General features: G+C 38.2%; 1 protein-coding gene across 2 annotated transcripts; it reads right to left on the bottom strand.

The window, feature by feature from the left end:
* Nucleotides 1-2,196: 2,196 nt before the first annotated feature.
* Nucleotides 2,197-12,687, bottom strand: zgc:171971 (uncharacterized protein LOC569690 homolog). 2 transcript variants are annotated; one of them, XM_057825370.1, is made up of 9 exons: nt 12,428-12,687; nt 11,909-12,143; nt 11,582-11,628; nt 10,534-10,688; nt 8,455-8,576; nt 7,921-7,999; nt 5,317-5,561; nt 4,411-4,563; nt 2,197-4,366 (listed from the first exon to the last, which is right to left on the bottom strand). In XM_057825370.1, the coding sequence occupies exons 2-9, from the start codon at nt 12,101-12,103 to the stop codon at nt 4,202-4,204; spliced, it is 1,161 nt and encodes a 386-aa protein (XP_057681353.1). In that variant the 5' UTR covers nt 12,104-12,143; nt 12,428-12,687; the 3' UTR covers nt 2,197-4,201. The 2 variants fall into 2 exon arrangements, with proteins under 2 accessions (XP_057681353.1, XP_057681354.1); XM_057825371.1 differs by having other exon boundaries at nt 2,197-4,342; nt 11,909-12,659.
* Between the last annotated feature and the right edge of the window lie 153 nt (nt 12,688-12,840).

Genomic DNA, 12,840 nt, shown 5'->3' with positions numbered 1-12,840 from the left:
AAGACCGTTATTATGATGATTATGACCCTGTCATGAGCATTAATGGACGCTTATGACAGATGTCATTAAGTGTCATCCGACAAATTATGTCACTTTTGAATGGATGTAAGAGATGCATACTGGGCGTAAATGGAGTTAGTGGCCTAATTTGCCTAATGACACTTCATGACATCTGTCATAAGCATTCATTAATGCTCATGACAGTGTCATGTCTTAATTATGACGGTCCTATGACAGAGTTCAAATTAAGTTGTACCCTTTATTTGACAGTCTCATGTGCCCACTGTCAAAAAAGGGCCCACTGTCAAAAAAGGGTTACACTTTATTTGACAGTGAATTCATAACCGTCATAATTGTGACATGACACTGTCATGAACATTAATGACTGATTATGCCCAAATGTCATGAAGTGTCATCCGGCAAATTGTCTCTTTCGAAGGGATGTAAAAGATGCATACTGCATAAAAATGGAGTTAGTGACATATTTTGTCAGATGACACTTCATGACATCTGCCATAAACATTAATTCTCATGACAGTGTCATCTCATAATTATAACAATTATAACACACTGTCAAATAAAGTGTTACTCTTGAGTAACACTTTATTTGACAGTGGGTTCATAAGACTGTGAGGGGGTTAACAGTTTATTTGACCTCTGTCATAAGACCGTCATAATTAAGACATGACACTGTCATGAGCTTTCAGTGAGCATTAATGAATGCTCATGACAGATTTCATGAAGTGTCATCCGGCAAATTATGTCACTTTTGAATGGATGTAAAAGATGCATACTGTATAAAAATGGGAGTTAGTGACATGTTTGGTTAGATGACACTTCATGAAATCTGTCATAAGCATTCATTAATTCTCATGACAGTGTCATGTCATAATTATGGCAGTCTTATGACAGTTCAAATAAAGTGGTACCCTTTATTTGACAGTGGGTTCATAAGACTGTCAGGGGGTAACACTTTATTTCAAATAATGTCAAATGAAGGGTAACATTTATTTGACAGTGGGTTCATGACTATCATAATTATGACATGACACTGTCATGAGCATGAATGAATGCTCATGACAGATGTCATGACAAAATAATGTCACTAACTCCATTTAGTCCCAGTCCGCATTTTTACATCCATTCAGATTGACAATTTGTCAGATGACACTTCATGACAACGGTCATAAACAGTCATTAATGCTCATGACAGTGTCATGTCATAATTATGACAGGCTTATGAACCCACTGTCAAATAAAGTGTTACCATTTATTTGACTGTGGGTTAATGAGACTGAAATAAAGGGTAAAACTTTAATTGAACTGTCATAAGACTGTCATAATTATGACATGACACTGTCATGAGCATGAATGAATGCTTGTGACAGATGTCATAAAGTGTCATCCAACGAATTATGTCACAAACTCCACATATGTCCAGTCCACATGTGGACATATGTGGAGTTTGTGACATTATTTGCTGGATGACACTTGTCATTGGCATTCATTAAAGCTCATGACAGTGTCATGGTGGTCTTATGACAGTCTTATGAACCCACTGTTAAAGTGTTACCACATTGATCATACATTTAATGTGCACGATAATGTTCATTTAACGCCAAGGCTGCCCTCGTGATCTTTTCGTTGACGATTGGATAATCGGTGATGTACAAAAAATAACTTCAAAACTACTGAAAAATGTTTAGGTTTTCGAATGATCCTTTCCACTTCACCGGCAATTCACAGCGCAGCTACTTTGCTATTATACTTGACAGTATCTACCACGTTGGGAAGACTACGGCAACTTGACTGAAGTCATATGTTTGCTCTCGACTCATTTTTACGTGAATAAGCTTGGGCAAATTCACTTATGACTGTGAAATGCTTGTGTTATCCAATGTCCCTGAAACACTGTAAAAAAAAACAAAATGCTTATGTTTCTATAATAACAGCTTTCATCACACCCAAATCAAGATGTAATGTTTGAAAATTGTTATATCACCATGAAACGTCCGCATTTTGTCCAGTTCCGTTCTTTAGATTTTTTTCCTTGACTTAAAAGCATACTTTTCAGATTCACAGAATTGTAGTCATTACCTTTTTTGTAACGTGTTTTCAATAAAGATTTAAACCCATTTCACATTGTTACAGTAAAACATTGACATCCACAACGCGTTGTGAACACCAAAAGGAGAATTCTCTTGAAAGGAAAAGTTTTGCTTTAATGCTAGCTTGTTATTTGAAGCGGTTTTCTCGTCTCATGTTCAAACATTTTTTTTTCTTCCCAGATAGGGTTCTTGTACTAGATTTACAAAAAATATTTGTAAATTATTAAACAACAACTAAACATGGTCAGAGGCAAGAGACCTGCAAATCAAAAAAATTAAAAAACATGACAAATTAAAGCGCTAAACAAGTTTAGCATGTAACAGCTAATTACTTAAACAATATTTGGAGTCAATATTACACAAGCCAGACAAACACAATAACGTTTAACATATGAAAATACTCTGTATCAAGAAACAACGGAAGGTTAAAGAGACTTTAGAAACAAAAAAATCTGATTTCAACCCCAAAAAATTGCAGCAGGGTCGAGAACGAAAAGTGGTATTTGCCATGTGGCAAAATGAATTTTTGCCATGTGGCATTTTTTTTACCATGATGGCACCAACTCATGTGACAAGCAAAATTGATTTTCCCATGTGGCATTTTTTTGGTATGTGGCAAGATGGATTTTGGTTTGTGGTATTTTTTTTTTTTGTATCTGGCATTTTTGGGGGTATATGACATTTTTGCAGGCCATGCACATCCAAATTTTCCATTCATAGCCGTTCATAGCTGTCAATGGGTTAGCCTTACTTGGGTGCTGGTTGAACGTCAATGCGCTGTAATGTAAAGTGTATGGTAAAAAAATCACACCCACACGTTTTTCTGCCATTTAAATGGAAAATTTGGACGTGTATAGCTGTCAATGGCATGGATGTGCATGGCCAGAAAAAATGCCATATACAAAAAAAAAAAAAAGCCACATGGCAAAATCCATTTTGCCATATGGCAAAAAAATGCCACATGGCAAAATCCATTTTGCAATATCCATTTTGCCACATGGCAAAAAAAATGTCACATGGCAAAGAAATGCCACGTTATATATATGCCACATGGCGAAATTCATTTTGCCACATAACAAAAAAAAAAAAAGCCACACGGCAAAATCCATTTTGCCATATGTAAAAAAAAATGCCACATGGCGAAATCCATCTTGCCAAATGGCAAAAAAGGCACATGGCAAAATCCATTTTGCCACATGGTAAAAAAAAGTGCCACGTCGCAATATCCATTGTGCCACATGGCAAAAAAAATGCCACGTTATAAATATGCCACATAGCCCAAAAAAATGCCACATGGCAAAATCATTTTGCCACATGGCAAAACAAGTGCCACATGGCAAAATCGATTTTGCCACATGGCAAAAAAATGGCACCTGGCAAAGTCCATTTTGCCATATGGCAAAAAAAATGCCACATGGCCAAAAAAATGCCACATGGCAAAATCGATTTTGCCACATGGCAAAAAAATGGCACATGGCAAAGTCCATTTTGCCATATGGCAAAAAAAATGCCACATGGCCAAAAAATTGCCACATGGCGAAATTCATTTTGCCACATAACAAAACAAAAATGCCACATGGCAAAATCGATTTTGCCACATGGCAAAAAAAAATGCCACCATGGCAAAAAAAAATGCCACATGGCCAAAAAAAGGCCACATGGCCAAAAAAAGGCCACATGGCAAAATCCATTTTGCCACATGGCAAATACCTCTTTTGGTTCTTGCGCGCTCAAAAATTGTGCCGCATTTGGTGCAAAATACAAAATGGGAGTGAACGGGGGGAAAAAGTAGTTCACACGAAAATTACAGTTAAAAATTTTTAAACTGGTTCTTTCACGGACTTGTGAGTTGTGCATTAGAATCATAAAAGTTGATTAATGACACTAGGATCATTCCAGAATTGGAAGGCATTTTGGCTTGAAAATTCTGGAAAAATAAGCCTTCACTTCTGGTTTTCTGCTACATATTACTGACAACAATAGGCAAACTACCAAAGGCTTGACTAGCCTAGCTTACAGATCAACAGTAACATTTTCATGACAATATTTACCAGCACTAATAAAACAACCATTTTCCTCCGCTGATGAGTTGATCAGGATCCTTGTTGCTGCTGTTGTGTCGATTGTTCCAATAAATTTTGGAAATTTGGAGATACCACCAGTTTATGTTTAATATTTCCTAACACCATCATGTCTCCAGTCTTGGCGTCGGACAGATTGACGGACACCAGTTGCTGAAAACGACAAAACAGAAAATGCTAATTCACACGTGTGTCAATCCAACGTGAACATTGTTACCAACCTGAAGGAAGGAGGAAGCGGCTCCATCCGTGATGTCCAGTACAATATCAGCCAGTTTCATCTCCACCTTCCCCGATTTTCGTATTTGGAGCTTTCCTAGAAATCCATCTGGGAATTCTGACAGCACGGGGGAGCACTTCACCGGAGGAGACTCCTTGTGAGGCGCAAAAACAAACAGGAATTCATTAATACAAAATATGTCAAAATACAAATACAAACTAGCCCTGCAAGCATGACTGAACGGGCCCTCCCACAACTTATCAATTCCCCAAATTTCATTGCTCTCCGTATGTATGTGCAAATTTTGGTGAGTTTTCGAGCATGTTGAGGCCTTCAAATTGACCATTTTAATTTGCTATGAATAAGCACTAACCTGAACCCCAAAAAATACCCGACTTTGGTACCCCACCCATGTCAGGCCCGTGAATGAAAACTCACCATTTTGATAACTTAACATCTCATATGTCTCATGAAGAGTCTCACCAATTTTGAGGAGGATCCAACTAACTGACTCAGCGCAATGGTCTGAAACGTGCACACTAGTTTTGGACTAAAATGGCGTGTTTTTCAACATTCAATCCGAAATACCCGATTTCCTGTTAGGTTTGGAATATGGGTGCAAGAGACTTAGTTTTGCACAACCTATCGAATCACGAAATTTGATCACTCTACGTTGAAAAAACCTAAATGGAGAGGCCTTTTTTAAAAATTCAAGGGGGCACCACTGAGCCATTTTGTGACATTTTTTCGCAACATTGCAAAATTATCGAAATTTACGTGAAGTTTTGAGCATGTTCAGACCTCCAAATTGTCCATTTTCATTTGCCATGAAAAAAATATATATATATATTTTGCAAAACAATAGGGCCTTCGCGCCTGTTGGTGCTCGGGCCCTAATTACGCTCACTTGTGCTTTCGCATGCAGCGGCTTCTTTTCTCTGCCAGCTTTCTCGGATTTGGGTTCAGGATGGACGTCGGGTTTTTGTGCTCTCGCCGGCATACAGTCAGGTAACTGCATGAAGAAGAGTTCCTCCTTGCCGGACAGGCAGAGACCTTGCAGTTTCTCAACTAAAGATGGCTGGTCTCTGTGATGGCTTGTTGTAACCTGAGCACCCGAGGACGGTGGTCCAAGAAAGGGCTTCGCTTGACTTGCTTTTAAAACAAGGGCAGACCAGTAGAGTAAGATAACGTAACAGGCACACAGTACAAAGGTTTGCATTAAAAATAGAAATAGGCTGGTCAATAGTTACCAATTTTAATCGGGATTAATCATGTTGAGTTTAATACTGATGAACCACATTTTGTATAATAACTCAAAAACTAGGCCTGTAAGCAGGACTGAACAGGCCCTCCCAGTTTGGCGTAACTCGGACGGCACGCAGGTCAGAGTGGTGGCAGATCGTCCCCCTCTCATCATCTAGAGAGAACCTAACTTGCTGGAACTCGCCTCTTTTTTGGGGATTAAAAATGCATTCACACACCTAGGAGAAAAAACCCTATTGAAGAGGGTCCTATAAAAAAGGTGGTGCTACTGAGCTGTGCAGCCACGCCCTTATTCAAAACCAAAATGAATCTTCTAATTGGACCAATTTGACCAAGAGTGCCAAATTTCGTGACTCTGTAAACTGTAAAAGTCCATGAAAAAAAATTCCTTCTTTCAATGTCGAACAAAGGGTCGTCATGGCATAGACAAAGACATGTAGACACAGGCCTTAAAATATAGTATTACAAAAGGTCTTGTAACTACAATGACCAACGTGAAAAGAACTGGACATGTATAAGTGAAATAGGTGACTTTCTGTTGCTACTAGTTGGTGCTGCAGAGTTCAAGCAAATGAACCCTACACCCTTAAGGGTACGCCTCTCACTAAACACGGGTTTGACGCAGATATGTTTTATATCTGCCAAGTTGTGACTGTTCAAAATTTGTGGTGAGACAAAATGACAACGGTCTTTTCAATTTCCTGTTTGGACCGCTCTGCTATTTTTCATCAGGCAACTGACCACATGTCTTAAGGCTCCCTTGAAACAGGTTTGAGGTCAATAGATTTATTTCCCTTCCAGAGGAGGACCCGGTCTCGTAAAAAAGGCCGTTTCCTGTTCCCAGCAGTGGACGCCAGGCCTAATAGGTAATATTTCAATGCAGTCGTGTTCAGGCTGTGATGCCTCACATTAATCCCAGATATGAAATATATTGAACATTGTATCAGGGAGTTATTTGTCATTTTCTGAATTTGGTGTTTTGCCAAAAAATGGTCGATTTTTTTTTTTTTTTTTAATAAGAAAGTGCAAAAACATTAACCATTTTAAAGGCAGTACTTATATCTCAACATGCCCATCCAACACACAGCTGACCTTGAGATACCTTGAAATAACTTTTGTACACCAACAAACAACAGACAAATGGACACGTAAGCTAATTAGCTTAGCGCTAGGCGCTGTTAATATCTCAAAAAACAAACAAACAAACAAAAAAAATTTACAGGCTAAACTGTACAAGAGGGTTTGTGTACTCACCTCTTATAGACACACACGGGACTTAGCAACAAACTCAGGACATATTTTAATTGACATGACTTGAAACTATTGCTGGACAACTGAACGACAAGGAGCAATGAACCATCTCTCTTCCCCTCTCGTTCTAAAAAAATAACTTGCGCACAGAAGTGCGACCGCCAGGTTCCTGCCTGTCTCATACACACATTAATTTTCCAGTCTTTTAAAAAGGAGTAAATCTCACGTTCAGTAACCGGCAGCATCCATCATAACGTGTGTGCGTCCGTTAAATGTGTCCGGGTTGCAGAAGTGTCTTGAATTTTGTTCCGCTATGAGCGGCTGTTATAAAGTTATTAGGGAAAATCATCGTTTTTGATCATGTATGAATCGTAATCGAATCGTCATGTGTCGAATCGTGATGCGTCTAATAATCGATTTTTTTGGCACTCCCTTACCATTTTGATGACTTAAGATGTCATATGTCAGTCTCGCCAATTTTTAGGAGGATCCAACTAATTCCCTAGGTGCCAAGGTGTTAAATGTGCACCCTGTAAATCGATTAAAAAATTACATTCAATCAGAAATACCTGATTTCCTGTTGGGTTTGGATTATGGGTTCAAGAGACTTTTTGGAATAGTTTTGCACAACGTATCAGCTCCCCGAATTTCATTGCGCTACGTTGAAAAAACCTAATAGGAGAGGCCTTTTTTTTTTAAATTCAATGGACGCCACCATGCCATTTTATTAAAGTTTTCGCAACGTTGCAAAATTATCGAAATTTACGCGAAGCCCCATGTATGTGCAAATTTTGGTAAGTTTTTGAGCATGTTCAGGCCTCCAAATTGGCCATTTTCATTCGCCATGAAAAATAATAGAAATTTGCATTCCAATAGAGCTCTCGCGCCAGTTGTTGCTCGGGCCCTAACAATAAATTGTAACTATGACTTTAATTGCGATTAATTACGATTAAGTATAAATACCTCACCCAGCTTTAAGAAAAAAATATTTTCTTACATGTTGTGCTCGTCTGACTCAGGGGTAACTGGATGGGTTTTCGCTTTGTGTCATTCCTCAAACTTGGATCACATATGAACTGGGGAAGCAAGACACACATTAATGAAACATTAAAATCTACCAGTTCAAATAAATCATCATAAAAACACAGATTAAAAAATAAATAGTGAGAAGAATGAAGATCAGACGATGTGTGAAAAAAATTGTAAAACTTTTTGGGGTTAAATAACCCAGCCGTAGCCTCTATGATGCTAACTACTTGTGTTATGTAACCTAGTGTATTTATTGTAATCAGGAGTAGAATTTCACTCTGCCCTTCACAATAAAGAAAAACAACACTTTTAATCCTTTTTAAAGATTCAGAATCCTTTGAATCCTTGCATTAATACTATATTCCAACCAATTTTGAAGGAATACATGAACTCTTTCTTCCTCCGGCTAACATGCACCCTCCCGCCTAGCTTGACGACCATGTGAGTCATAGTCTCCGAATCAAGGGAAATTCTTGTGAACGATTTCGCAGATTTAACTTACATCATCTCGTTGTAGTTTTTGGAGTATCTCATCTTCATCGTCAGAGTCGAGGTGCTCTTTTTTTACTGGTTGAAATTTAGGAGGTGAGGTGGTGTCACACACGTCTGCAGTAGCAACCCAGCCTGCAAGATTAAAAATATGTATGAATTACTAGAGTTGTCCGATCATGACTTTTTAACCGATAACCAATATTGTCCAACTCCGAAAATACAATACAGATACAAAACAAATTCCTATATTCGGTTGTGCGCTTAACCTGTTATTGCTAATTGTATCGTGATGCCCCACTGGATGCTTTGATAATGATAAATGTAACAACATCAAGGTTTTCCAAATAAAATAAACATTCTGTGAAAATTAGAAAACAAGTTCAACTGAATTTTTAGAAAAAAAATGTCCAATGTGAATAATATAGATTGAAATGAGCCAAAATGTCCATCATTACATAAAAGGAATCATTCGCAATTCTATCATAGCATTACTACTGTAAACAAAGAGCCACTAGGGGGGTGTAAGGGTAATGGAAGCTTCTTAACGATGACTAAGACACTCGCTTTTCAACTTGAACATTTACTGCTTAAAAATGCTGCAGTACAACATAAAACAAAGGCATTTTGCCATAACACAGCTCACTCTGTCACACTTCAAAATAAAAGCACTTCCTGTCAAATCTATAGCAGTATATTGTTCAGGAAATAATATTCAGAATAATTTTAGCGGTGTATTAATTTGTATATAGAAGCGTTTTATATTGTAACTATTTATTTTATCTGATTTTCAACTAAACTATTATTCACTATTAATTCAATTATGCATTTTAACCTAACATTTTACAACAGGGGGCGACCTAAAGCATTACAAATACAGGCAGGCTATCATAGGACAAGCTAATGCAATGCCAATTCCCAAGATGCATTTTGCTGGGCTTTTCTACAGATTTTTGTATTTTGTTGCTTTTCTTAGTTTTCTTAGTGACTACTTCTTTTTTAAAACGCAGTAGTTTATAATTCATTGTGTATTCAATGTATTGTTCATTTAATTTTTGCACCATGAATGCAAATGGTCAGCTCACATAACAAATTCCAAGCATCTTAGTTTGGAGACATTTAAAAGTGAATTAGCAAAATCTGCTGCGCTAAACTGTGACCAGCCCTTGTACAAAGGCAGAAGGCTTCTACATCCACTTTGAATGCAATTGCATATTGCCCCAAAACCAATAATGAAAAACTGACATTGATATTATCCGATATCATTTCGAAATTGTTTTTGTTGGCTGATATTAACGGCTACCCGATAAAATCAAACAACTCTATTAATTGCTGTAAGTTTTGCAGTTGATTATGAGCCAAAAAGTCCATCATTACATAAAAGGAATCATTCTCAATTCAATCGTGTTAACAGTAGTTATGCCAAAGAGCCACTAAGAGATCGACCAAAGCATTAGAAATACAGGCAGCCAATCATAGGACATGCCAATGCAATGACAATTGCTAAGATGCATTTTGCTGGGCTTTTCCACAGATTTTTGTATGGTATTACTTTTATAGTTTTCTTAGTGACGACTTCTTTTTGTCAACGCAGAAGTTTATAATTCATTGTTTATTCAATGTATTGTTCATTTAATTTTTGCACCATGAATGGAAATAGTCTGCTCACATAACAAATTCCAAACATCTTAGTTTAGAGACATCTAATAGTCAATGAGCAAAATTTGCCGTGATATATGGTGACCAGCCCCTGTACAAAGGTAGAAGGCATATTGGCCCAAAATTAATGATGAAAAACTGACACCAATATTTTTTAATATCATTTAGAAAATGCTTTTATCCGCCAATATTATCGGCTACCCGATAATATCAAACAACTACATTACTTGCTGTAAGTTTTGCACTTGATTATGAGCTTCACCCACCAAATTTTACAGGAAACCCATTCATATCTAAGTCTCACTGGACTTTAAGACGCAGGGTTTAAAGCAAAGGGTAAAAGCGGCTTATAGTTCAGAATTTACGGGAATTACCGCCTAATATTCATGTACAAGGAACAAAGGATATACTTTATCATGCACATGACATGAACCTGTTTTCCGCAGCGAGTCCGCAGGACCCTGTTCAAAGATGGAGTGACACTGGATCGTCTGCGGCTTCTCTTTCCTCCTGCCTCTGTTTGCGCTTCTTCTATCTTGCCTCTGTTTTCGCTCTCTTTTTGGCGTCACTTGAATCTCTTGCTTTATGCTAGAATCAGATGCATTAAATTGGTAAATGCTAAATAGTTAAAAACGACAAATAAATAACAGTACAGGTAGTCCCCGGGTTACGACATACTCGACTTACACAATTTTGACTTTAGGACACCAGACCTTGTCCGCCATTTTGTCTCGAGTTTTTTTTTTTTCCTCGCGCAATCAGTACCTAATTGTACCTCCCAGTGTCTTAAAAAATAACTTTACTTTATTGACATGACTTGTTCTGTCCTCACTAAATGTGAAGTTTTTCAGCTAAACAGACAACAAAGCAATTGTACTTTTTGAATCTTCATACTTCCTTCACTTTTGACAATTTGTAAAGCTGTAACACACATATGTACACGTCTGTTCAAAATGACACGCATTTTAACAATAACACACTTGACACAAAACGATTGGTGTTCAAAAGTTAAATTTGCCTAATTTGCTTAACAACAATCCGCTAGCTTACATGCTAGGAATGCTAACCTATTTACAATTCTCATGGCAAATCGCTCACACTAACTCCACAAACTGTAGCTGTAAACTTCATTACAATTGCTTACACAAGCATATATTAGCTAAAGCAACTTACAGCCTAATGTTAGCCAAATTAGAGCACAGCTATCCTTTATCCATGTAAGATGTCTGAGTGCTCCTGTATGGAAGCATTATAGAATGACAGTCCAGCGAGACCCAACGCTGCCACCAGAGGGCAGTGTACCCTCCACCATTAAACAAAATACAATACTTTTGGACTTTGTGGATAGTTATTTTTGAATTTTTAAAGGGTTAATTCCGACTTACGCAGAAATTCGGGTAGGAACGGAACTTGTTCGTAACCCGGGCACTACCTGTATATTATACCAGATTCTAAGACAGTGTTAAATGGCTAGCACTCACTCATCTTTGCTTTTCCTTACAGCATTGACGTTTGGCTCGAAGGTTTTCTTGGGAAAGCAGGGGGAAAAAAATTTGGGGAATTAAACAATAGTAGTAAGGCCGATGCAGATCACCGATGCTAGTACAAAATCATTGCTTCCTTATTATTTCGTGGCATTTTGGTAACAATGAACTATGTGGAGGTAAGTTGAGGAATTTCACAAATACATTTCCTTGATTTCGTTGCCTTTACGGGCGATTAGGAGAGTCAATCACACACAGGGGTTCCATTTTTATTCCATTAAAAAATCCGTGGCAACAGTATTGAGGGTGCCTCTATTTGGATACCTTAGTTTTTTTCAGGACGCCTCCTAGTGTCAGATCCCGAGTCCGGAGCGACGTCAATCTTCTAGCGGAAGTTGGGGAGGGGAAGCATCCGCCACCCAAAGATGAACGCGGTCCTCTGCTTGCATTTTGATTCAAATGACCCCCACTGTTGTTGCTAGAGCAACAAGGGACCTCTTCTGTATACTTCGTTTCCATAATTCAAAATGGTTTGCCTACTCCACGGCGCTGCGCATCACTTTTTCACAAAAAAGTGCGTTAATTCGAGGAAAACAAACAAACGAAACGCTCTCATTACGAAAGTAAATGTAAGCTTCAATCATGCCTGGTTATGGTTTCGTTTAAACTTCTTAGAACCCTATTATTACCGTCAAATTTGATCTATTTCCCTCTAAAATGTGCCTTGGTAAAAGATAATAACAGCCATATCACAACAAACTACCAAAAGCTACTACTTCCGGTCGAAGACATTTCCCGTTTAACACAAACTCGTTTTTTTGCTATCCGTGGGATTTTGCTTACGATAGACTTCAGGCAAACAGGACGTTGTTGGTGCAATTCCTTGTCCCTGTCCTCGTTCGAATAGCTTCTTGCGGTGGGAAGAAATAATAGAAAGCGAAGGTGACCATGTTTAAAACACCGAGCCCGCGTTTTAGCTAGTTTCCCCACAACAGTCTGCCGTGCATCGTTTAGCTCCTGTTGTCGTTTTACAATGACAAGACTATGGTAAAGCCACAAGAGGGCGCCGTTTTACTAAAATAAATGGTACGTGTAAAGCAGGGGTGTCCAAACTTTTTGCAAAGGGGGCCAGATTTGGTGTGGTAAAAATGTAGGGGGCCGACCTTGGCTGACGTCTTTTACGTAGAACAATATATTTAAGGCGGAAACACAGACAAGACTGAAAAAGCAGTTTCTGCTCTTGCACTCCTCTTTAA

The sequence above is a fragment of the Corythoichthys intestinalis genome, chromosome 21, assembly GCF_030265065.1.
Source record: "Corythoichthys intestinalis isolate RoL2023-P3 chromosome 21, ASM3026506v1, whole genome shotgun sequence".
Classification (NCBI taxonomy): domain Eukaryota; kingdom Metazoa; phylum Chordata; class Actinopteri; order Syngnathiformes; family Syngnathidae; genus Corythoichthys; species Corythoichthys intestinalis.
This window is presented reverse-complemented; position numbering and strand designations above follow the sequence as displayed.

What these genes read in the sequence shown, in the direction of transcription:
- zgc:171971 (XM_057825370.1), bottom strand. Translation starts at nt 12,103, where the DNA reads ATGGAAACGAAGTATACAGAAGAGGTCCCTTGTTGCTCTAGCAACAAC. An exon ending in GTAAGGAAAAGCAAAGATGA is followed by an intron (nt 10,689 to 11,581) that starts GTGAGTGCTAGC and finishes ATCTGATTCTAG; the next exon opens with CATAAAGCAAGAGATTCAAG. An exon ending in GAGTCAGACGAGCACAACAT is followed by an intron (nt 5,562 to 7,920) that starts GTAAGAAAATAT and finishes TTGTTTTAAAAG; the next exon opens with CAAGTCAAGCGAAGCCCTTT.